The 26,544-nt window shown below is 44.3% G+C and overlaps 1 protein-coding gene across 6 annotated transcripts in view; it reads left to right on the top strand.

Annotated features, from left to right (window-relative positions):
* Positions 1-26,544, top strand: part of TPP2 (tripeptidyl peptidase 2) — a 1,323,399-nt gene that overhangs the window by 814,138 nt on the left and 482,717 nt on the right. For all 6 annotated transcript variants that reach the window (XM_033947626.1, XM_033947627.1, XM_033947625.1 and 3 more), the window contains one exon: positions 9,970-10,048. In XM_033947626.1, coding sequence (XP_033803517.1) covers positions 9,970-10,048 — 79 coding nt within the window. The remainder of the gene's footprint in view (positions 1-9,969; positions 10,049-26,544) is intronic.

Genomic DNA, 26,544 nt, shown 5'->3' with positions numbered 1-26,544 from the left:
ACAGCAACATAACTCACAGGGACAGGATGTGGAAATTGAGTTCCTGTGTCCCTGTGTCATTCTCTATTTGGAAAAATAATAGGGTGGACAGGTTACCCAGTTCCAGGCTGGAGATATTGGGATAGTTCTCAATTTTTGACCCAGGTGCTTTTGTCCCGTTATAGTGGAAGGTAAATGGGCATAGTGGGTGTTTGCAATGGGGTCATAATAAAATGCATGCAGTGTGTATTCATCTGATCCATCTGTCAAATACTAAGGTAACCAGTCTAATGTAAAACTAGAGGTGTGTAACATTCCGTAAGTTATGTTTGTCTTGCAGGATATGTTTGTTGTATGAATTCTCAAAATTTGGTAAAGCTTAATTTGCTTAATGATCTTTTCATGACAGAATATATGTTTTAAGTGTTTATGAAAGTCATTATCTCTTTTTCTTTATTTGTTTAAATCGTTATCCATTTTCTAAACTTGCAATAAGTGTCTTCATGCTCAGTTGTCTTAATGCACAGTTGTCTTCAGGCCCACCAGATACCACAGCTGAAATACAAGCTGCACTGAACCCCCCCGCCCCCCCAAAAAAAAACCAAAAAACTGTCCACAATTTGGTTTCAGCCTTCTAGTTATTAATTTTATGAAGTGTCTTAATATGTTAAAAGAGAATAATAACCAATTTGTGAAATGGCAACCTCAGTCATTATAAGTTTATAATCTCATTGGAGTTTGTGAGGTTAAAATAAAAGAAATTCTGGACTCAGTAGTTGTATTATAATGGTTTTAACTGTGTTAAGAAAGCATACAGTGAACATATAGAATGGATAACATAGGTCCCCCAAGGCAAAGTTAAATGCAAAGAAAGTATTATTGAACACAAGTAAACATGACGTGAGCAGCGAATAATAACATTGAATGATAAAGAGCATTATAAGGAGTTTGAAATTGAAAAGACAATTACAGTGGTGCCTCACACAACGAACTTAATTGGTTCCAGGAGCAAGTTTGTTATGTGAAACGTTCGTTATGTGAAACGCGTTTTCCCATAGGAATACATGTAAAAAAAAATAATTCGTTCTGCAGCATAAAATATGCTAAGATGACATAAAAAAGATAAATTTTTTGTTATTATTTTTATTTAGATACATCTAAAAACATACATCTCCCTGTCCTTTTACTTCCACTATCTTCCTATCCCATCTCTATTCCCTTTTGTCCCTCTCCCCATGATCAATCATCTCACCACCTCTCTCTGCCCTCACCCTCAGGGTTCAAGATTGCTTCCACTCTTTTTCCTGTTGTTCTCTCTGCCTGTCACCCTATGATTTAGCATCCCTTCTGCCCTTGTCCAATATTTCCCCTTCTCTCCCTCCCTCTCATCCCCTGCTCCAACATGTGCTTTCAGCGGCCTTCTCCCCCCTTAAGCGTCTTTTCTTCTCCACTCCACCTTTCCTCCCTCCCTGCCTCCACCTTTGTGGCGCTTTTGCACCCGACCGACAACAGAACAGGCCCGGTCGGACAAATCTCCCTGTCCTGTAGCCGCGAATCTAAATTACCTTCTTACAGCAGCTGGATTATTGAAGCTGCTGTAAGAGGTAATTTAGATTCGCGGCTACAGGGCAGGGAGGTTTGTCGGCCGGGCCTGTTGTCGGTCGATCGGGGGACCTGACCAGCTGTGCACATTCTTCGGGGCGGACCGCCCCCTCCCCCCCTCTTTCGTTCGCCATTGCCTTCTTCCTACCTGCCCTGCCGCAGCCGCACACAGCCGACCGGAAGTCTTCCTGATGTCAGCGCTGACGTCGGAGGAAGGGAGGGCTTTGCTTAAGCCCTCCCTCCGACGTCAGCGCTGACATCGGGAAGATTTCCGTTCGGCTGTGTGCTGCGACAGGGCAGGTAAGGAGAAGGAGACTACCCTCAACCAACCCCGCTGCGATCCAACCCCGCAGGAACCCCGGAAGGATGCAGCTCGGGCGACTTCGTTGTGTGAAACGAAGTACGTTATACGGATCACGACATAAAGTTCGTTGTGCGCAGCGTCCGCTGTGCGAGGCGACCGTTATGCGAGGCACCACTGTACATGGTAAAAAAATAGGCTGCTGATGAGGGCGAAAGCCTAAATTCACAGAAAGAGAAGTATTCTGTATCCTTGAGCTTCAGGGTTTGAACTGGAGGATGGCGCAGAAACAGAAGAGATGGCAGTGATAATCCACGTGGGAACAAATGATGTCAACAGGAGAAATTACAGCAGGACTACGCTAACTGACCAGTTCAAGATCCTAGGAAGGAAACTGAAGCTGAGGACACAGAAGGTAGCATTCTCAGAGATTCTGCCAGTACCGAGGGCAGACTGAGCTACAAGCAATAAACGCATGGTTGAGGAGATGGTGCGAAGAAGAAGGATTCCTTTTTGTGAGGAACTGGACAACTTTGGGGGGGAAGAACAAGCTCTTCAGGAGGGACGGACTACACCTGAGTAAGGCAGGAACGAGGCTGCTAGCAAACAACGTCAAGAGAGGAATCGAGCAGGCTTTAAACTGAGAAGGGGAAAGCCGATAGTCGACCTGACGTCGATGGTTCGGACAAGAGTATCCAAAGAAGATACTGAGTGGGAAAAATGCTGGGAACAAGCAAGAGATGAACAACAGAAACTGTTGACCAACAAGAAGGGCAAACAGATAAAATTAGAGGAACAGGAGAGATTGGGAAATCAGGTTGCAGACGAAAAAGATGCACCAAAAAATGAGGAAGAAAGGAACAGAAATCAGGGACTGGCAGCCCAGATAGGGGATGGCAAGAGGAGCAAAACACATGTAAAACCAGCGGAGAAAAGAAAAAACCGGGACTTAAATTGCTTGTACGCAAATGCAAGGAGCCTGAAGTCTAAAATGGGAGAATTAGAAGTCATAGCCAAAAAAGAAGACCTAGACATCATTGGAATAATGGAAACATGGTGGAACGAGGATAACCAATGGGACGTAGTACTGCCAGTGTACAAACTCTATAGAAGAGACAGGACTCACAAGAAGAGTGGAGGAATAGCACTATACATAAAAGACACCATTCCCTTGTCCAGAGTGGATATAGAACCAAAGGCGGAAGAATTGGAGTCATTATGGGTTAAATTACCAGGAAAAAATGGCCTTGACATAAGATTGGGTCTATACTATCGTTCACCTGGACAAACGGAAGCAAACGACAAAGATCTGGCAGCAGAATTGAGGCGGGAAGGCAACAACAGGAACGTGACAGTAATGGGAGATTTTAACTACCCCGGGATAAACTGGAATATTGGAAACTCGAACTGTGTGAGGGAAACAGAATTCTTAGAGACTGTAAGGGACTGCTTTATGGATCAGCTTGTCAAGGAACCAACAAGAGGAGATGCCACTCTTGACCTAATCCTCAACGGACTTGGGAGAACCTGCAAAAGAAGTGGAAGTAGTAGGACCACTAGGAAACAGCGATCACAACATGATTCAGTACAAATTAGGAGTAGGTACAGCAAAAGGGAAGAGAACCTCAGTGACAACGTTCAAATTCAAGAAAGGGAACTATGATGCTATGAGAGCAATGGTAAGGAAAAAACTCAGAAATAGCTCAAGGAAAAGAGAAACTGTAGAGCAAGCCTGGTCTCTATTTAAGGGCACAGTGCAAGAAGCACAACATATGTACATCCCCAGATTTAGAAAAGGGTGCAAAAAAAACCGAACAAAACACCCCGCATGGATAAACAATGAGGTGAAGAAAGCGATAGGAGACAAGAAAAATTCATTCCGGAAATGGAAAAAGGACCAAACTGGGGAAAACTGGAAGGAACACAGGAAACGCCAAAGAGAATGTCATCAAGTGGTTAGGAGAACGAAAAGGGAATACGAAGAGAGGCTAGCCAGGGAGGCAAAAAACTTCAAATCGTTCTTCAGATATGTTAAAGGGAAGCAACCGGCGAGGGAGGAAGTAGGACCGTTGGATGATGGAGACAGAAAGGGAGGAAAAAGAGGTAGCCAACAGGGGGAAGAAATAATGTGTCTAAAAACAGAGGAGAGGGAGGGAGATGATGGACAATGGGATTTAGGGAGGGAAGGAACGGAAAAGGAGAGAAGTTGGACACAAGGGATGATGTGGAGGGGGGGATAGAGATACTGGATAGGAGGGTAGTTGGGAAAAGAAAGGGAGAGATGGTGGACCCTGGGGTGGTGGGGAAGGAGGGAGAGATGCTGGATGAAAGAGTTTTTGTATTTTCTTTTAGTTTTTGCCTTTCTTTTAGTGCCTTTTCTTTTGTTGCAGTGCAGAGGGGAAGGGGAGGAGAGGCCTAGAAGGAGCCAGAGGAAGCAGTAAGACCCGGGGTCGCGGTGAGAGGTAGCTCCGCCCCCCCACCGCGTCACAGGTCGCATCGGCGCCCGGGCTCCCCTTTAAGAAGAAGGGAAGCCAGGGCACGAGGCAGACCTTGGCGGTTTTTGCCTTTTCTTTTAGTTTTTGCCTTTCTTTTAGTGCCTTTTCTTTTGTTGCAGCGCAGAGGGGAAGGGGAGGAGAGGCCGAGAGGGAGCCAGAGGAAGCAGTAAGACCCGGGGTCGCGGCGAGAGGTATCTCCGCCCCCCCACAGCATCACAGGTCGCATCGGCACCCGGGCTCCCCTTTAAGAAGAAGGGAGCCAACGGCGCCCAGCCGTTCGGCGCGCGGCAAAGGCGAGCGCCTTTGCGAAGGAGCCTTGTGAAGGAGCCCAGGCAGCCCAGCAGCAAATCTAACTTCTAAAAAACAAAAAAAAAAGGTACTTTTCTTTTCTTCTCTTCTCATTCTTTTCTCTCTCTCTACTTTTTCAGCTAGCTGCACGCTAGGCACCAATCACCGAGGAGCAAGGACAAAGAAATGGAGGCTACAGGAACCCAGGGGAGCTACCCAGTATACTGCATCAAATGTCATATGTATGACTACCTCCCCTCCGGGAGGCAGGCGTACATATGCAGTCGATGTCAGGAATTGGATAGCCTGAAGAAGGAGGTCGGGAGACTGCAGGTTCGAGTACAGGAACTGGAGGGACTGTGCACCATGGAGGAACAGTGCTGGACAACCGAGGACACCGCCAGAGAGGACCACATCATGGAACAAGTTAGAGAGCTCGAGAAATTCATCGAGGAGGCCTGCAGGATGGTGGAGGCACAGGACCACCAGCACTTCTGGGAAGAACCAACAGTCGGACGACCTAATCCACCAGACACCACGGGAGTAGGACCTTGCGGAGAATCTGGACAGGCAGATGAGGAGGAGACCCAACAGAACCCGGAGGAAGGACTAGAGGACTGCGCCACTGACACAGACCTGAGACCAAAGAGACAGCTGAGGAAGGGGAGATCTGCTATTGTAGTGGGAGACTCAATCCTGAGAGGAGTGGACAGTCACATAGCTGGAGGGAGAGAGGACCGACTAGTGACATGTCTCCCGGGGGCAAGAATGAAGGACGTCATCGACAGAATTGAGAGGATCCTGGAAGGGGCCGAGACGGAGGAGACAGCTGTAGTAATCCATGTTGGAACCAACAACATCAGCAGGAGGAGCTACAACAGGACTGCACTAGCTGATCAGTTCAGGATCCTGGGGAGGAAACTGAAAATGAGGGCAAGGAAGATAGCCTTCTCAGAGATCCTGCCAGTACCCAGAGCGGACGCAAGGAGGCAAGGTGAACTACAAGCAATAAACGGTTGGCTCAGGAGATGGTGCGAAGAGGAGGGTTTCCTTTTTGTTCGGAACTGGACAACTTTCTTGGGAAAAAATAAGCTCTTTCAGGAGAGATGGACTGCACCTGAGCACGACTGGGACGAGGATGCTGGCATGCAACGTCCAGAGCACCATAGATTTGGCTTTAAACTGAGGACGAGGGGAAAGCCGACAGTCGATCTGACACATCGGACAAAAGTATCAAATAAGGATACTGAGTAAGAGAGGGCTCGGGACTGAGTGGGAATTTTTGGAAAAAGGACCTAAGGATGCAATGCAGGGGCCTAGGGCCAAGGACATTGTAAAAAAGGGACCGGGACTGAGTGGGAAATTTTGGGACAAGGATCTAAGGACACAATGCAGATGCCCAGGGCCAAGGACATTGAACAAAGACACTGTAAAGGAGGGCTCAGGACTGAGTGGGAATTTTTTGAAGAAGGACCAAAGGACAAATTGCAGGGGTCTAGGGCACAAATGGAATTGGCAAACAGGACTAACAGAGAACAACGGAATCCAAAAGGTCAACCAAAAATGGGGAAGCAGGCTGAGGACGAAACAGACACACCACAGAAGGAGGATGACCGAGACGAGGCTTGGGGACTGGCAACTCACGAGGGGGTCGCCAGGAGCGCCAAACCACGAGGAAAATCAGCAAAAGAGGCAAACAACTGGGACTTACATTGCCTATACACTAATGCTAGGAGCCTAAGGGCTAAAATGGGAGAGTTAGAAGTCTTAGCCAACAAAAAGGGCCTAGACATAATCGGAGTCACAGAAACGTGGTGGACTGATGACAGTAAATGGGATGTGGCTTTACCAGGGTTCAAACTCTACAGGAGAGATAGGCCACACAAAAACGGTGGAGGAATAGCGCTATATATAAAGGATTCCATACATTCAACCAGGATGGAAACAACAGCAAGGGCGGATGACTTGGAATCACTATGGGTTAAGCTATCCGGAGGAACTGGAGCAGACATAAAATTGGGTCTGTACTATCGCCCACCGGGGCAAATGGAAGAAATCGACCAGGATCTGGAGGCTGAACTGGGGCAGGTATGCAAAAGCGGAAGTGTGGTGGTGATGGGGGACTTCAACTACCCGGGAATAGACTGGAGTATAGGGCACTCAAACTGCATGAGGGAGACCAAATTCCTGGAGGTCACGAGGGACTGTTTCATGGAACAACTGGTCATGGAACCAACACGGGGAGATGCCATTCTTGACCTAATCTTCACCGGACATGGGGGACCCGCTAAAGAGGTGGTGGTACTAGCCCCACTAGGAAACAGTGATCACAACACGATCCAGTACAGGCTAGAAATTAGATCATCAAAGGTGAAAAGAACTACAACGACAGCACTGAACTTCAAAAAAGGAAATTATGATGCCATGAGGAAAATGGTGGGAAAGAAACTCAACGACACCGCAAGGAAGATGGAGTCCGTAGAAAAAGCCTGGACCTTACTCAAGGGCACGGTGCACGAAGCACAAAACCTGTGCGTCCCCAAGTTCAGGAAAGGGTGCAAAAAAAATAGAACAAAAAAACCCAGTGTGGATAACAAATGCAGTGAAAAAGGCGATAAGTGACAAGAAGGCAGCATTCAAAAAATGGAAAAAGACAAATCAGAGGACAACCAAAAGGAGCACAAAAAACACCAAAAGGAGTGTCACCGAATGGTTAGGAAAGCAAAAAGAGAATATGAAGAGAGACTGGCGGGGGAAGCAACAAACTTCAAATCACTGTGTTTTTGGCAACACAGTGAATGAGTGACTTTAAAGAGCATACGCATTGCAGATTATAAGTGGAGGTTTTTTAAAAACCTGTGAAACCAAACTGGTGCCAAACAGGGCTTTGGGATCTGAACCAGCTTAGATATTTATATTTTGTATTTGGGCAGGAGGAAGACAGGGAGAAAATATGGTGCCCACCTACTTTAGGCTCAGGCCCCCCTCCCCTCTACTGTCTGGTAAGCCATTGAGCACATTTCAAAGATCTGTGATGCACGTCTCCCAAAGCCAATACATTCCAGTTAATAACATTCAAAATAAAACAATTTTTTCTACCTTGGTTGTCTGGACGTTTTGTTTTTATTCATCGTATTGGTCCCATTTTGTCCCTTCTGCTTTCCTATGTCTTCTGATAATTCCTTTCTCAGTGGTTGCTGTCCATTTGTCTGTTCTCTCTCCTGTCTTGTTTCATTCCTTCACTATACCGGTCTCTAATATACTGATCTTTCCTTTTTAGCTCTTCCTTCCCTTTTTTACTTTACTAGCTCTGTCCACTAAAATTTCACTGTCCTCCTTTTTTACATTTCGCTACCTTCCAACTTCCTATCTCCCTTTTTCATGCTCTAGATCAGTGGTTCCCAACCCTGTCCTGGAGGACCCCCAGGGCAGTCAGGTTTTCAGGATAGCCCTAATGAATATGAATGGAGCAGATTTGCATGCCTGGCACCTCCATTATATGCAGATCTCTCTCATACATATTCATTAGGGCTATCCTGAAAACCCGACTGGCCTGGGGGTCTTCCAGGACAAGGTTGGGAACCACTGCTCTAGATCTCCCATTTCCTATCCCACTCTTTCCCCAGCCTCCTGTTCCCTTCTATCTTTCATCTACTCTTCATGCACTCACTATCCTCCTCTCTATTCTTCATTACCACATTTCTACCTCTGTACTCACTATCCTCCTCTCATTCATCATCTTGCCATCCCTCCTCTGGTGTCTTCTACATGATTACACAATTTTCAGTATATCTCCTCCCTCCATTCTTGTAAGACCATCATTTCTCCTCCCTCTCCTCTTCATGGCCTGACATTTCCCTTTCCCTCCTCCATCTTCCTGTCCTCTCTCTCTCTCTCCTCCCCCTCATGGTCCAACATTGCTCCCACTTTTTTTCCTGCTGTTTTTCCCTCCCTCCCACTCACAGACCCAACATTTCTCCTTCTCCCCCATTTATTTTTGTCTCCCTGCCTCTCATCCACTGGTCCAATATATTTCTCTTTCTTCTCAAATGCCTTTCCATCCAGCATATTTTTCTCCTCAGACCTGCCTCCCTTTGGTCCAACATTATCTCTACTATTCTCTCCCCTCCCTCCAACCCGTTGTTCACTATCTATCTCCCTCCCTCACCCCAATCTCTGTTTCTGGGCCCATAATTTATTTTCCAGTTCCTTCCCTCCACCTCTAGTCCAGTGTTCCCCCCTTCTCTCTCATCCCTCGGCTAACTTAAAACAGCTCCAGGGGAGCCATGCGGTCCATCACCATCCCTTCCCTTCTTTAAGTGGGATGTGAGTAATGCATTTGTTAGAGCTACAGCCTCAGCACCCTGAGGTTGTGGGTTCAAATCCCATGCTGCTCCTTGTGACCGTGGGCAAGTCACTTAATCCCCCACATTTCCCCAGGTACATTAGATAGAGTGTAAGCCTCCCAGGACAGATGTGGGAAATGCTTGAGTACCTGAATATAAACCACTTAGGCTATAAGTGGTATATAAATACTAAAATAAATAAATAAAAATCAAATTCTCTTTTCAGAGGGGCCCAAGCTTGGCAGCCATTTTCTCGAGCTGCTTGCGGCTATCCAAAGAGCTGTGTAGAATAAGGCAGTTGCCCTGTTTACCACCCCAGCCCTACCAGTAGTATTTCCTTAAATTATTCCTGAGTCTATCCACTTTCTCTTAGTTTTCAAAATATTTAAAGAAATTATTTTCATTTTTAACAATTAGAGTAAAAAAAGAACACTTTCTAGTAGCATGTGCGTTCCTGCTCTGTTTCCTGGTTAAGATGCTGTCTACATATTTGATTACTATAGAATAAAAATTGAACTGAAGATTCATATGTGGTTTGAATACTTAAACATACTAGAATTTCTTTATAAGGGGGCTACTTTGCCAGTAAGTATTACAACTGATGTCATATCTGAATCTTTACTTTCCATTGGTGCTAATAGAGATATCAGAAGAGCTACAGCATGTTTATAAATGATATACGGTAACTATTATTTCCCATTGGAGTACATGAGCTTTGTAGGCTTATTTCATCAGGCAATTAATTGATAATTGAGCTAATAATTTTATTGTCAGCTACAAAAACAGCGCATGATTAACCTAGATTCTATTTTTCTAAAGTGTGATTTAAAAAAAAAAAAAAGGAAAATTTGCAGGTAAACATTTTTCTTTATGCATGGTAAAGCCCTATCAATGGTCTCCTTTTGCTTTGTTTAGAAAAAGCTTCATACTCATGTTTTTTTATATTCTGCCTTTCTAGAATTCCTAAAGGTGCAGGACCTGGATGTTATCTTGCAGGAGCTTTGTCATTATCGAAGACAGAACTTGGAAAGAAAGCTGTGAGTGCCTATTAGATCAAGCAGAAACTTTGTTCTCATGCATTTTCTTACATTAAATGTTCTATTGAGATCCTGTATGTTGTTGAGTCACAATGTTAACCTTATATCTCTTATGTTTTTTAAGGTAGTCTAAACACAAAAATGATATTCTAATTTATTTTTTTTAATATTTTATAATGATAAAATCAAATTCATTATAATTTTATTATTTTAAAATATGTTTTTGATTCAGATCTAATTTGTATTCATTCCAAACTTCATAAGAGCATGGTTTTGTATAGCCCATCTGAGATAATACTAATAGGTGTCTCTTCAATCCTATATAATAAAAGGCTAACTAGCGCATGCGCACTCCTATTTGCGTGTTCCGTGCGCTGTAGGTCTGTGGTCGCAGGAGTGCGCATGCGTGAGTCCCCAGCCTTCTTCCCAGCACCTACCTTGGCTGTTAGCAGCGGCGCCTCATCTCCTGTGGGGACCTCATGTGTGCTTTGTCCGTCCGTGGCCGCGGCTTGAGGCGTATGTGCCAGTTAGGTGCATCGGGTGACAGGAGCGGCGCTGGCGGCGGATGGCGGGAGGAGGGCTCATGGTCCTGCCGCCCCTGTTCACAGCGGCCTGCACGTCGCAGACTCCCCCCCCTTCCCGCAACAACCGCTACTGCTCCTGTTCAAAGCGGCCTGCTGAGGTTCGCGACCGGCTGTAACGAACCTCGCAGGCCGCTCTCCACATGGTAGCACGTTCCCTCTGACGCGAGAAATTACATTTCTAAATGGGATAGGGAACCAATTAAGGGTAGTACAGTAAGAGGGCACCCGTCTATAAATAAAGGTATGGAGAACCATTAATTAAATATCGAAGGAATCTTGAAATAAAAATGTTTTTAGTTTTGATTTAAATTGGTCTATTATCATTTTTTCATGCGATTCTGTGAGCGGTGACTGGTTGATATCTGGTGTTTGGTATTTGATCGCAGTGTTCTTGAAATAGTCAACTGGATTAAGAGTCTATATAAATTTGGGAGTGTTTGTGGCACGCGTTTTAAAGGTTAGAAACAGAGTTTTATATGTGATTCTATGAGATACTGGGAGCCAGTGGGCTTTAATCAGAAGTGGTGTTCATGGTCAAATTTTCTCGCATTTTCAGTTAGCTTTATTGCAGTGTTTTGGATTATTTGCAGGCGTCTGAGCTCTTTTTGGGTGATACCTTTGTATAAGGCATTACAATGGTCCAACTGGGAGTTAACAAGGATGTATAGGGCTCAATAATTTATATATATATATATATATATATATATATCTTCATTTTAAAACCAAAAACAGTGCATACAAGAATTCATTTTCAAATTATTTGAAAAACAGCACTTACATCCAACAATAAAATACTTAAGAATCATTTTCACCCCTCCCTCCCTGATTTCAATGTATTCAAAATAATCGTACATTAATACTTACAAAACATTAATAAACCAATCCCTATACACTAACCTTCTCCCTCTCTCCCAACCCCCTTCCCTGGATGTGTAATATATAACCATAAGTAAAGGGAAAAAATCATTTAATTAGAATCAATAAAATTGGTCAACGGGCCCCACGTCAGATTAAACAATTTATTACCCCTTTGCTCAAAAATCATTTTTTCGTATCTATAACACAAGAATAACAAATTCTACCAAAAAGTGAAATTTAATTGGTCACAATTCTTCCGATTTTTCGTAATCATTTGAATGGCTACCCCAGTCATTATACCCAATAACCTGTTTTTATGTCTGTCTACTGGAGACGTAGGAGATAACAACGTCCCACATATTACCACTTCATATGATAGCGGAACCGCAGTCTCCAGAATCAGAGTAATATGACCCCATATAGATCTCCAGAAGTTAAGTATCAAAGGACAATAGAACAACAAATGATCCAGTGTCCCTATGTCTAGATGAAAGTGCCAGCATCTATTAGATTTTGATCTAACTTTTGTAATCTAACAGGGGTCCAAAAACTTCCATGCAACAACAACAAAAAAACAAAACATGTTTGTCTCATAGACGCTGACGCTGTATATCTCATTCTCCAAGTCCAAATCCGTGGCCATTGAGTCGCAGAAATCTGCTGCTTAATCGCAATGCTCCATATATCTCTCAAGCCTGTTTTGGGTTTCTTATTAATATAATCAGATATTAATTTATACCATTTGGCTGCCTGATGCCCTAGCAAATCTATCTGGAAGCATAGGCCCAGCAAGCTATACTGATTATTTAGATTTCGCCAATCAGGGAACCCCTTCTGAATGGCCTGCTTCAACTGCAACCACTTATATACTGGAGATTTTGAAATACCGAATGACTGTTGCAGTTGTGAAAAATCAAGCATTTTCCCATTGGATAACACATCCTCTAGCATATGTATGCCTGCCTGCATCCAATGCTTCCAGAGGATCTTAGACTCGCCAATTTGAATCTTGGAGTTCAACCACAAGGTTTGGCACGTGGATTTTACTACTGGAATATCTGTTAAGTTATTAAGAAATTTTAAGGTTTCCCATGTGGCAAATAAGATACTATTGTCCTTATAAATTCTAGGCAATTTGATACTTACCATATGACATAATCTTAATGGGGACATAAGTTGTCATTCTAAGTAAAGCCAATCAGGGAGATATTCCATGAGCTCAGGAAGGATCCAATACATACCTTGACGTAGTATAAAAGCTTGATGGTATCTATAGAAATTTGGAAAATTTACCCCACCCGCCGCAATTGGTTTTTGCAAAAATACTAAAGCTATTCTAGCAGTTTTACCCAGTCAAATTTTGCGAGTATTCCATTCAATTTCTTATAAACTGGCAACATACTTATTTGGTAGCAAACTACAGGCAAAATCATCATCTTGTCAGTTTGGACTCTCCCCCACCAAGAAAGATGTAATGGGTTCAAATGTTCACACATTTCTTTGACCTTCTGCAATAAAGATTTTTCATTTACTCTCATTGTATCTTCCAGCATTTTTTGAATCATAATTCCTAAATATTTTATACCCTCTTCCTTCCAAAGGAAAGGGAATGAATCAAATAGTCCTTTTGCACAATGCACATTTGGCAGAAGAACCTCCGATTTGCTCCAATTTATTTTATATCTAGAAAATTTTCCAAATTGGTCAATCAAATCTAGTAAATGCAGAATGGTAGATTCAGGATTCTTCAAACGAAGCAAGATATCATCTGCATAAGCAGAGACCTTATATTCCTGACCTGCATAAGGAATCCCCTGTATCTCCTTTGCCTGTTGGATAGCCAATAATAAGAGTTCTAGAACAATGTCAATTCCATTTTATGTTTAAATATATTTATTGATTTTCAAATCATATAGTCAAGAATACCTTGTACAGAAAGCAAATTAGCAATTCTACATAAAGCAAGAAACATTCCAATAACACTAAATCATGTATTAACTAAAATGCTCAAGTCCTCAAATTTGGATCCAAGATTTCTTATAAAATAAAACAAAGATAGAAGAATTGAACTTAATGTACACTCTTTCATAAAGTTAGCTGGAAGGCTGATTGCTGGGATTAACCAAAAGTCATAGAGCTTATGATTTTTCTACCTCCAATCGGGAGAGCGCTAAAAAAGAAGTCAACTGATTAGGCTCAAAGAAAACATATTTAACTGATCGGTGATGCACTATACATTTACAAGGGTGTCGCAAATAAAAAGTAGCACCCAAAGATATAACACCTGGCTTCAACAAAAGAAATTCACGACGACGCTTTTGCGTCTCTCGTGATAAATCAGGAAATACCTGCACTTTACAACCCATAAATTCTTTCTGTCTATTTTTAAAGAACAGTTTTAACAACCATACTTTATCAATAGAGAGAGCTACTGTTATAATCAAAGTGCTCTATTCTACAACCTCTTTATCTGATTTTTCCAATAACTCTGATACATCCAATAGTCCTTGATCCGACGGCTTTTTTGGTAATTTAATCTTATTAGGTAAATAATAGACTCGTGATAAAGGAGGTAATGAATCTTCTGAGGCCCCCAAAACTTCAAGAAAATATCTTTTAAACATTTCTCTAGGAGGTGTCAGTGGAAGCTTAGGAAAATTAATGATTCTTAAGTTATTGTATCTGGAGTTATTTTCTAAGTTCTCCATCTTTCTTCTGAGATTGATATTGTCTTTCATTAAAGTTTCCTGTAATTGTTTGGATGATTTAATGTCCTGTTCAAGCTTTTGAACAGAGGAATTAGAGGCAGTCATATCCTTTTTCAGTCCTTTAAGTTCAGTAGAATGTTGAGATAATTTCCCCTCAATTAACTGAAGTTTGGGACTTATGGTCTTCACTAGTCCGGCCATAAGATCCCATAGTGAGTCCAGAGTTACTTCTGAGGGTTTTTCCAGAGAAATTATAGGTAAAGAAATGTCATAGTGCTCACCGTCCAGTTGAATGACTTGTCGCTGTCCCTGAAGGTTAACTCGCCTCTCAGATGATTCCCCCTCAGCTTCTTCAAAGGAGCTCATATCCATAGGAGCTCCTGTCAGCAGGCTCTGTGATGGACTACTTGCCTCAGGGGAAGACAAGACCCCGACCTCCGGGGTTACCTTACCCCTTGGAGAGCTGCTTAGCTGAGGTTGCGGGGGCGGCGCCCTAACGTCGGGGCTCAAAGATGTCTCCAATCCCGGAGGAATCTCCACGGCCTCACTGACGCCGCTACTCCTCTGCGGGCCTCCCTCCGACGCCGAAAAAATACCCTGCATCCGTCTGATGAGTTCCCCGATGTCACCAGCCGCGGGGGTGGCCGTGGGCCGCGAGGCACCAGCGGCACTACGGCCCCTCCGTTTAGGCATCGGGTAAGTAATTAACCGCTTGAAAATTATTAGAAGAAAAATCCTCAGAGCGGCATCTCAGCGCGTCCAGCCTGACGCCATCTTGGATCCTATCACTCATGTCAATTCCATTTTAAACAATCTCTTAATATGTGCCGAATATGAAATGATTTGCCCTCTCATAGTAGCTTTGAAAGCATTCCATAATGTTTCTAAAGAGATTCCTCTGAGGTATTGAGTTGAAAGTACTCATTCATTTTCATTTGAAATTTCTCAAGAAAGTTTGAATCTGCAAGCAATGTATTATTGAATCTACAAATAGGTCTACTACAGTCTTTTTCAGCAAATTGAAATTCAATCCAAACTCCAGCATGATCTGACAAAATGATTGGGTCTATGCTGGCTTTTGTAACCTGCTGAACTAATTGATCTGAAACAAAAATGTAATCTATTCTTGAAAATGATTTATTACATTACATTACATTACATTATATTAGTGATTTCTATTCCGTCAATACCTTGCTGGGTTTCGCAGCAATCTCCACCGGGAGAGCGTTCCAGGTGTCCACCACTCGCTGTGTGAAGCAGAACTTCCTGGCATTTGTCCTGGGCTTGTCCCCCCTCAGCTTCAGTCCATGACCTCTTGTCCTAGTCACATTTGACATCGCAAATAACTTTTTGTCCTGCTCTATCTTGTCGATTCCTTTTATTATTTTAAAAGTCTCAATCATATCCCCTCGCAGTCTCCTCTTCTCAAGGGAGAACAGTCCCAGTTTTCTAAGCTGTTCTTCGTAGTTCAAGTTCTCCATACCTTTTACCAGCTTCGTTGCTCGCCTCTGCAACCTCTCAAGCAGTTTTATATCCTTCTTTAGATAGGGAGACCAGTGTTGGACACAGTATTCCAAGTGTGGTCTGACCATAGCTCTATAAAGCGGCATTATGATACACTCTGATTTACTCATGATTCCCTTCTTTATCATGCCCAACATTTTATTTGCTTTCTTTGCCGCTGTCGCACATTGAGCTGACGGCTTCAGGGTCCTATCAGTACTCCCAGGTCTTTTTCTCATTCACTCTTACTCAGAGTTGCACCTGACATGCTGTACTCATGCTCCTTATTCTTTCTGCCCAAATGCATTACTTTGTACTTTTCCACATTAAACTCCATCTGCAATTTCTCTTCCCATCTCTCTAACTGGCTCAAGTCTCTTTGTAGTTCCTCGCTGTCCTTTTATGATCTGATTGTCCGACATAGCTTTGTATCATCTGTAAAACTGATGATATCACTGGACGTTCCTTCTTCTAGATCGTTGATGAAAATATTAAATAAGATGGGCCCAAGAACCGAGCCCTGGGGCACACCGCTAGTCACTTTCTCCCAGTCTGAGAGCTTCCCATTTATGCCTACCCTCTGCATTCTGTTTTCTAGCCATTTGCCTATCCAGCTTAGTATGTCTCCCTCTATTCCGTGGCTTTGTAATTTCCTGAGAAGTCTTTCGTGTGGAACTTTATCGAACGCTTTCTGGAAGTCCAGGTATATTATGTCCACTGGTTCCCCGTTATCGATAGATTTGTTTACTGTTTCAAAGAATTGTAGTAAATTTGTCAAACATGACTTCCCTTTCCTGAAGCCATGTTGGCTGGCTCTCATCAGGTCGTGTGTATCCAAGTGCCGAACTATGCTATCTTTAATCAGTGCTTCAACCATCTTTCCAGGGACAGACGTAAGACTCACCGGTCTGTAGTTGCCTGGTTCTCCTCTTGACCCTTTTTTGAAAATTGGGGTGACGTTCGCTATCTTCCAGTTGGCCGGTATCTGTCCAGTTTTAATTGACAGGTTGGCAAGTTTTTGCAGTAGTTCACCGATTTCCACCTTCATCTCCTTTAATACTCTTGGGTGAATTCCATCCGGTCCAGGCTTTTAAGTTTGTCAATCTGGTAATATATCTGGTTCAAATCCACTTCTAGTGTGGTGAGGCTGTCCTCTATTTCTCCCTTGAACACTTTCACTGTTTCAGGTATTGATGTAATGTCCTCCTTTGTGAAGACAGATGCAAAGAAGGAGTTTAGTTTGTCAGCAATTTGTTTGTCTTCTTTGATGCACCCTTTTCTTCCCTGGTCGTCCAGCGGACCCACTGCCTCCTTTGCAGTTTTTTTCCCTTTTACGTATCTAAAAAAGGGCTTGAAATTTTTGGCCTCTTGCGCTATTTTCTCCTCATAGTCCTTTTTGGCATCCCTCACCGCCTTTTGACATTTCTTCTGATCGTTTTTGTGGTTCCAGGCTTCGGTAGTTCATTCACGTTTCCATTTTTTAAAGGAGTTCTTCTTTTCTCTTACGGCATCCTTCACCTCTTTAGTAAGTCGGTTCTCCCTTGCTTTTATTTTTCCGTCCTTTGGATATCTGCGGAATGTAGAGATTTTATGCTTCTGTGATAGTATTTTTCAATAGGGACCATGCCTGATCCACCAATTTAATTGTGTTCGTCCTTTTCCTGAGCCGTTTTTTTACCATGGCTCTCATACTATCGTATCTTCCTTTTTTAAAGTTGAGGGTTGTGGTTAAGGTTTTGATACGTTTCCCTTTCCCGATGTCGAGTTTAAAGTTGATCATGTTGTGATTGCTCGTTCCTAGTGGGACCGTGACTTCTACTTCCTTAGTCTGACCAGTAATGCCATTTAAGACCAAGTCCAGGGTGGCATTTCCTTTCGTCGGTTCTGCCACCATTTGATCTAGGAAGGAGTCCCCTATCATTTCTAGGAACTTTATTTCTTTGCCGCAGTTTGAGGTTCCCAGGTTCCAGTCTATCCCTGGAAAGTTAAAGTCTCCCATGATCATTACATTGCTTGTCTTACATCCCTGTTTGGTTTCCTCTATCATTTCCGAGTCTGTCTCCTCCGACTGTCCTGGGGGTCGATAATAAAGGCCAATTTTTGTGTCTGTTCCGTTGTGTCTAGGAATCTTAATCCAGAGGGACTCCAACTTATCATTTCCCTCTGTCTTCATCTCTCTAACAGATTCTATTCCTTCTTGAACATATAGGGCAATACCTCCTCCTTTATGCTCTATTCTGTCCCTTCTGTATAGCTTGTATCCCTGCAATACTGTATCCCATTTGTTTTCGTCATTCCACCATGTTTCTGTTATGCCAATGATTTCTAGTTCGTCGCGTCTTGCTATTGTCTCTAACTCTCCCATTTTGTTTCTCAAGCTCCTAGCATTTGTGTACATACATTTAAGTTCTCTTCGTGAACCCTTCTTGGGATTTCCGAGCTTTGTAGCCCCGGCAGTGTATTTCATGGTATCTGTCTGTGCTCCTATGTTGTCTTCGTGCTCTTCTCCCCCTATGTCTGAGTAGTTGTTTGTAGTTCCTTCTTCGGGGGATTTCGTCACCTGGGCCATCGACTGGTGGTCGGCTTTCCCCTGACCTTTAGTTTAAAATCTTCTCAATGGCCCTCTTCATGTTACCTGCCAATAGTCTTGTTCCTTCTTTGGTGAGGTGTAATCCGTCCTTTCTGTAGTACCTGCTTCTTCCCCAAAATGCTGTCCAGTTGCGCACGAAGTCAGAACCTTCTTCACACCATCTTCTCATTCAGGCGTTGATCGCTCGCAGTTCCTCTTGCCCCATTTCAGAATTTTGAGTTCACACCAGCTGATGTCTACAGTGAACTGTCAAGACTCAAGGTGAGCAAAGCCATGGGACCAGACAAATTGCACCCAAGAGTGCTCAGAGAGCTCTGCGATGTCTTGGCAGAACCGTTAGCCATGCTATTCAATCTCTCCCTAAGTACGGGGAGAGTCTCCCTGGACTGGAAAACAGCTAACGTCGTTCCTCTGCACAAAAAGGGTCGCAGAGCAGAGGCTGCAAATTACAGACCAGTGAGTCTCACATCAATGGTGTGTAAACTCATGGAAACACTACTTAAAGGTAAATTAGACACGATCTTAGATGAGGGGAATCTAAGGGATCCCAGTCAACATGGATTCACTAAGGGCAGGTCATGCCAATCCAATCTCATCAGCTTCTTTGATTGGGTAACAGGAAAGCTTGACTCGGGAGAGTCTCTGGACATAGTGTACTTGGATTTCAGTAAGGCTTTTGACAGCGTACCACACCACAGACTACTAAACAAGATGAAATCGATGGGGCTAGGTGAGAGGCTGACTGTATGGGTCAATGATTGGCTGAGTGGAAGACTTCAGAGGGTGGTGGTCAACGGCACCCTCTCTGAGACATCGGAGGTGACCAGTGGAGTGCCGCAGGGCTCAGTCCTGGGTCCATTCCTTTTTAACATATTCATAAGGGACTTGACCAGTGGGCTTCAGGGTAAAGTAACATTATTCGCCGACGACGCCAAACTATGTAATATAGTAAGTGAAAGCAATCTGCAGGATAGTATGATGCAGGATCTGCTTACGTTGGAAAACTGGTCCTCGACATGGCAGCTGGGCTTCAACGCTAAGAAATGTAAGGTCATGCACCTCGGAAGCGGAAATCCATGCAGAACTTACACCTTAAATGGAGAAACATTGGCTAGGACTTCAGAAGAACGAGACTTGGGAGTAATCATCAGTGGAGAAGGCCTCATCTAAGGCAAGGCAATAGAAGCTTCGTCAGCCGAAAACCTGAAGTTATAATGCCACTGTACAGAACCATGGTGAGACCTCATCTGGAATACTGTGTGCAATTCTGGAGACCACACTACCGTAAAGACGTGCTTAGAGCTGAGTCGGTTCAGCAGATGGCCACTAGAAAGATTTCTGGGCTCAAGGGCCTCTCGTACGAAGAAAGACTAAACAAATTGCAGCTCTACACTCTGGAAGAACGCAGGGAAAGGGGGGACATGATTGAGACATTTAAATACATCACAGGACGTGTCGAGGTGGAAGACGACATCTTCTTTCTCAAAGGACCCTCGGTCACAAGAGGGCATCCGCTTAAACTCAGAGGAGGGAAATTTAATGGTGACACCAGAAAGTATTTCTTCACGGAAAGAGTGATGGATCACTGGAACAAGCTTCCAGTGCAGGTAATCGAGGCCATCAGCGTGCTTGACTTTAAGAATAAATGGGACATCCATGTGGGATCCCTACGGAGGTCGAGTTAAGAAACTAGGTCATTAGCACTCAGACTTAACGGGGTGGGTGAGTAGAGTGGGCAGATTTGATGGGCTGTAGCCCTTTTCTGCCGTCATCTTTCTATGTTTCTATGTTTCTCGTCCGCTCTTTGTACCGGGAGGATCTCGGAGAAGGCCACCTTCAACTCCCTGACTTTCAGTCTTCTTCCGAGTGAGCGGAGCTGGTCCTTCATTTCTTCCCTGTCATACTTCGTCCACTCACATCGTTGGTTCCCACATGGATAAGCACAGCAGTGTCCTCTCCTCCTGCGTTGTCTATGATTCTGGTGATCCTGTTGGCCACATCTTTTACTCTTGCTCCGGGCAGGCAAGTGACGAGTCTATTCTCTCTTCCTCCTGCGGTGTGGCTGTCCACATGTCGTATAATGGAGTCTCCTACGATGATCCCAATCTTCTTTATTCGGGGGTTCCTTGGGGGTCGTAAGTCCACATCCATGTTGCAGGGCCGATCTCTCTCCTGTGATACATCCCCTTGCAGTCTTCTTCTTTCTCAAAGTGGATGTTTTCCCTCTGTCTCTGGTTCTGACCCATCAGTGCTTGTAGTGGTGTCTCCTCTCGCCTCGTCTAGGCCTTCTTCCTGAGTTGCTTGGGTACAGCTCTCCAGCCCTGGGGCCTCCACATGTTGCTGGTGGGCTTCCTCAATGAATCTCTCGAGCTCCTTGATCTTTTCGTCGGTGCTGGACTCCAATAGTAGCTTGTCCTGTTCACGGATTTCCTTTTCAAAGTTGAGTTCTCTTAGTCCCATCACTGTCTCTTCAAGCAGCTGGAGTTGCCATTTCAGGCTATCCAGCTCCATGCACCAACTGCAAATGTATGCCTGAGTCCCCGAATGGAGGTAGTCATACATATTGCAGTTGGTGCAGAAGACTGGAAAGCTCATCTTCTGACTTCCTTGGGTGATCATTTCCTGTTTCCCTTCTGAGTTGTCTGGGCTGTGTGTTGCGAACCTTCTGTTTCTGTCGGCTGGATGTGACCTGATTTCCTGCTTGCTGTCTCCCTATTTGTCGTGAGTCTGATGGTGCTGGTTGTGAGTTTGGTGAGTGCTTGCTTCCCCTCTTGGTGTGTGGTTTCAAGTTTCAAGTTTATTTATTAATTTGATGAATCGCCTATCCATAATTTACTAAGCAAATTACAATGAGTTATATAAACATATTAAAAAAGCATACAAATAATATTATGTAAAAAGAGGGTAAAAAAAAAACCTCATAAACAAACGTAACCAAAACACGAAAGGATAAAAGGGGAAAAGTTACATAGTAAATGTTTTTGGAAAAAAAGAAAAGAGAACATTCAAGGAAAAAACAAGGAGGGATGACTTGGCTACACTGCTTAAATTATGTTTATTTTAGAGACTAAAGGCATCTTTAAAAAGGAAAGTTTTTAGTTTATTTTTAAAGAGACTGAGTTCCTTTTCATCTCTTATGTATTGTGGTAAGGAGTTCCAAGTTTGGGGGGCCACTATTGAAAACATGTCGTGACGTCTGGTGCCTACAACTTTTAAAGAAGGAACTGCCAATAATCCTTGCACTAAAGATCGAAGAGTGCGTGATAAGTTATACGGGATAAGCATCCAATTTATAAATGATGGTTCACTCGTAGATAGAGTTTTAAATACCAGAAGCAAAATTTTATAAGTAATGCGATGGGTAATGGGGAGCCAATGTGATTCAATCAAGTAAGGAGTTACATGGTCATACTTTTTACCTTTATATAAAAGTTTGACAGCGATATTTTGAATTATCTGTAAACGTTTCTTTTCTTTTTGCGTTATGTTGATTAGTAATGAGTTGCAGTAGTCGAGCTTAGTTATAACCAATGAGTGTATTAGAATATTTAAAGATTTAGGCTCCAGAAATTTGGAAATTGAACGGATCATACGCAATCGGTAGAGGCAAGATTTGATAATGGTGTGTGAAAAAGTGGTCTTTGCTGTCTGGCTAGCTAAGAAAGGAAAAGAAAAGAACTTGTGGCTTACGTTCTAGGTCACTCTGCTGGGCGGCCCAGTTTCCTGGCTCCTTCTCAAGGCTCCTTCGCAAAGGCGCTCTCGCTAAGGCGAGCGCCTTTGCCGCTCGCCTTCACAAGGCGCCGAACAGCTGCGCGCCATTGGCTCCCTTCCTTTTAAAGGGGAGCCCGGGCGCTGATGCTTCCTCTGACGCAGTGGGAGTGGGCGGAGCTCCCTCTCGCTGCTACCCCAAGCTGCCTGCCTTCGCTCCGGCTCTCTAGTTGTTCTTTGGCTCCTCTGCTTCTTTGGCTTCTCTGTGCCTCTCTATCAGCTTCCTCCCTCCTGCCTCTCCCGAACAAACGCGGCTTCTCACATCTGAGGTCTGCCTTGCGCTCCGGCTCCCTTCCTTTTAAGGGGGAGCCCGGGCGCTGATGCTTCCTCTGATGCGGTGGAGGTGGGCGGAGCTCCCTCTCGCCGCTACCCCAAGCAGCCTGCCTTCGCTCCGGCTCTAGATGTTCTTTGGCTCCTCTGTGCCTCTCTATCAGCTTCCTCCCTCCTGCCTCTCCCTACTCAGTCGCTTTGAGTCGGGAGTTTGCATGCAAATGATTTGCACCTCCGAGCAAATGATTTGCATGCAAAAATGATAGTGAATTAATTGTTGTTTTAAAATCAGGAAGGAATCGGCCAACAGCGATTGACTCTACTATCTTTACTGAATCTGGGCCATAGTCCTTAGTGGAACACATCATTTGGTGTTGGAACCATTTGATAACAGTGATCATTTTTAAGATCAATATAGAGAATGACATGGGGAAAAAATTTGGCCCCGCCCCGGGAACTTGTCCCCATCCCCGTGAGATTGGTCCCCGTCCCGTCCCTGTTATCTTGGTTCCTGTCCCGCCCCTGGAGCTCAGTCCCTGTCCCCACAAACCATCTCATCCTATCTGTACAAGCCTCAAATAGTTTTAAACAGGAAATAGTTTTATATAGGAAACAGAGAGTGGGGGGTAAATGGACAATACTCTGACTGGGACCAGTGGGGTGCTGCAGGGCTCGGTGCTTGGACCCATGCTCTTCAACATCTTTATAAACGATCTGGACATTGGTTCGACAAGTGAGGTGATTAAATTTGCGGATGATACGAAGTTATTCAGAGTAGTGAAGACACAGGGGGATTGCGAAGATCTGCAATGTGACATAATCAAGCTCGAGAAATGGGCATCGACATGGCAAATGAGGTTCAACGTGGATAAGTGTAAAGTGATGCATGTCGGTAACAATAATCTCATGCACGAATACAGGATGTCCAGGGTGGTACTTGGAGAGAACTCCCAGGAAAGAGACTTGGGAGTTCTGATCAACAAGTCGATGAAGATGTCCACCAATGCGTGGCAGCGGTGAAAAGGGTGAACAGAATGCTAGGAATGATAAAGAAGGGGATCACAAACAGATCGGAGAAGGTTGCCATGGTGCGCCCTCACCTGGAGTACTGCGTCCAGCACTGGTTGCCATACATGAAGAAGGACATGGTACTACTCGAAAGGGTCCAGAGAAACAGAAACATAGAAATAGACGGCAGATAAGGGCCACGGCCCATCTAGTCTGCCCACCCCAATGACCCTCCCCTACCTTTCTCTTTGAATAGATCCCACGTGTCTATCCCATTTGGCCTTAAAATCAGGCACGCTGCTGGCCTCGATAACCTGAAATAATAATAATAATAACTTTATTTTGTATACCGCCATACCCAGAGAGTTCTAGGCGGTTCACAGCAATTAATAATATTACAAAAGAAAATAACATTGGGAATTAACATTTTTTGGAATGAACATGTCATTTAAGTCGACAAGAATTAACATTTTTTGGGGTGTACAGGTCAATGAAGTTGACAGAATATACAATGGAGTACAATAGGAATATACAAGCGTGTACAATAGGAGGGAAAAATACCGGTCAGTGAAGTTAGTTGGTTTGGAGGGTACATTAGGAGGGGAAGGTGGAGGTTCATGTGTATTGAAGGGAGTAGAAGGAGCGAGTGGGTGTGTTAGGGATTCTGTCCATGGAATAAGTGAGTTTTGAGTTTTTTTCTGAAGTCCAGGTAAGTGGGGGCATCAAGTATAATTTGGGCAAGCCATGAGTCTGAAATGGCAGACTATTCCAGCGATCAACCACCCTTTCAGTGAAAAAGAATTTCTTGGTGTCACCGTGCAGTTTCCCACCCCTGATTTTCCACGGATGCCCCCTTGTTGCCGCGGGACCCTTGAAAAAGAAGATATCTTCTTCCACCTCGATACGGCCCATGAGATACTTGAATGTCTCGATAATGTCACCCCTCTCTCTGCGTTCCTCGAGTGAGTATAGCTGTAATTTATCTAGCCGTTCCTCGTACGGGAGATCCTTGAGTCCCGAGACCATCCTGATGGCCATTCTCTGGACCGACGCCAGTCTCAGCACATCCTTGCGGTAATGCGGCCTCTAGAATTGCACACAGTATTCCAGGTGGGGCCTCACCATGGATCTATACAATGGCATAATGACTTCAGGCTTACGGCTGACAAAACTCCTGCGTATGCAGCCTATGATTTGTCTTGCCTTGGATGAAGCTTGCTCCACTTGAATGGCAGTCTTTATGTCCTCACTGACGATCACCCCTAAGTCTCGTTCTGCTTCAGTTCTTGTTAGGATCTCGCCATTAAGGGTGTAAGTCTTGCATGGATTTTGGCTGCCCAGGTGCATGACTTTGCATTTTTTGGCATTGAAGCTGAGTTGCCAGGACCTAGACCAGCGCTCCAGTAGGAGTAGGTCGTGTATCATGTTGTCGGGCATTGAATTTTTGTCTGTTGTGCTTTTGCCCACTACATTGCTTAGTTTGGCGTCATCGGCAAATAATGTTATTTTACCTCGAAGCCCTTCTGCCAAGTCTCTTATAAAGATGTTGAATAGGATCGGGCCCAGGACCAAGCCCTGCGGCACTCCACTGATCATCTCCATCATTTCGGAGGGGGTGCCGCTCACCACTACCCTCTGAAGCCTACTCCCAACCCAGTTCCCAACCCATTTCATCAATGTGTCGCCCAATCCTATAGAACTCATCTTGCTCAGCAACCTGCGGAGTGGTACGCTATCGAATGCTTTGCTGAAGTCCAGGTATACGATGTCCAGGGACTCCCCAACATCCAGCTTCCTCGACACCCAGTCAAAGAAGCTGATCAGGTTGGATTGGCAGGATCTCCCCTTAGTAAATCCATGTTGACGGGGATCCCGTAGATTCTCCTCGTTCAGGATTGTATCCAATTGGCGTTTAATTAGAGTTTCCATTAGTTTGCTCACTATTGATGTGAGACTCACTGGTCTGTAGTTTGCTGACTCCATCTTGGAGCCTTTCTTGTGGAGTGGAATGACGTTAGCCGTCTTTCAGTCCAACGGGACGCTACCTGTACTAAGGGAGAGATTGAAAAGCGCGGATAGTGGTTCTGCCAAGACATCACACAACTCCCTGAGCACCCTGGGGTGTAGGTTGTCAGGCCCCATTGCCTTGTTAACCTTAAGCTTTGACAGCTCGCAATAGACACTGTTGGGTGTAAACTCAAAATTACTAAATGGGTCAACTGAGTCAACCCTTGTCTGTAGCTGAGGGCCGAGTCCCGGCGCCTTGCGGGTGAAGACTGAGCAGAAGTATTCATTTAACAGTTGGGCTTTTTCCGAGTCTGTTTCTACATAGTCTCCATCTGGTTTCCTAAGATGTACTATCCCGCCTGAGTTCTTATTTCTGTCTCATATATTCCTGAAGAAGGATTTATCTCCTTTCTGGATGTTCTTCGCTAGAGACTCCTCCATGCAGAATTTGGCCTCCCTAACTGCTGTTTTGACAGCTTTTGACTTGGCCAGATAGTCTACTCTAGAGTCCTGTTTCTCTGATTGTTTGTAAGAGATGAATGCTTTTTTCTTCTCTTTGTTGAGGTCCAAGATCTCTGCAGAGAACCACTGTGGCTTATTGTTCTTTCGTCGTTTACTTACTGATTTAACATAGCGGTTTGTTGCTTCCTGTATGGTGGCTTTCAAAGTCAACCACATTTCTTCCACGTTATCGGTTTCTGCTTGGCTTTGTAGCGCCTGGTGAACAAAGTCTCCAATGTCTTTGAAGTTTGTGTCCTTGAATTTGAGGACCTTGGTCAGTGTGGTAGATTTAGTGAAACCTTTCCTGAGATTGAACCATACCATGTTGTGGTCACTGGAGGCCAATGTGTCGCCCACCGAGACCTCTGTGACACTTTCTCCATTGGTAAGTATCAGGTCCAGTATTGCCTGTTTCCTTGTTGGTTCCAACACCAGTTGCCTGAGTCTGCTCCCTTAATAGAGTTTAATAGCCTCCTGCTGCTGCCGGAAGCATAGAAAGTGTGTCCCAATCCACATCAGGCATGTTAAAGTCACCTAACAATACTGTGTCCCCATGCAAGGTGATATTCTCTATATCTCCGATTAATTCCATATCTAGGTCATCCTGTTGTCTTGGGGATCTGTATATTATGCCAGGATACAGGCATTTGTCCTTCTCTCTGGCCAAATTCACCCAAAGGGATTCCCCAGTGTACTGGA

The sequence above is a fragment of the Geotrypetes seraphini genome, chromosome 6 (assembly GCF_902459505.1).
Source record: "Geotrypetes seraphini chromosome 6, aGeoSer1.1, whole genome shotgun sequence".
Classification (NCBI taxonomy): Eukaryota; Metazoa; Chordata; class Amphibia; order Gymnophiona; family Dermophiidae; genus Geotrypetes; species Geotrypetes seraphini.
Note: the sequence above shows the minus strand (reverse complement) of the source record. Positions and strands in the feature narration are given on the sequence as shown.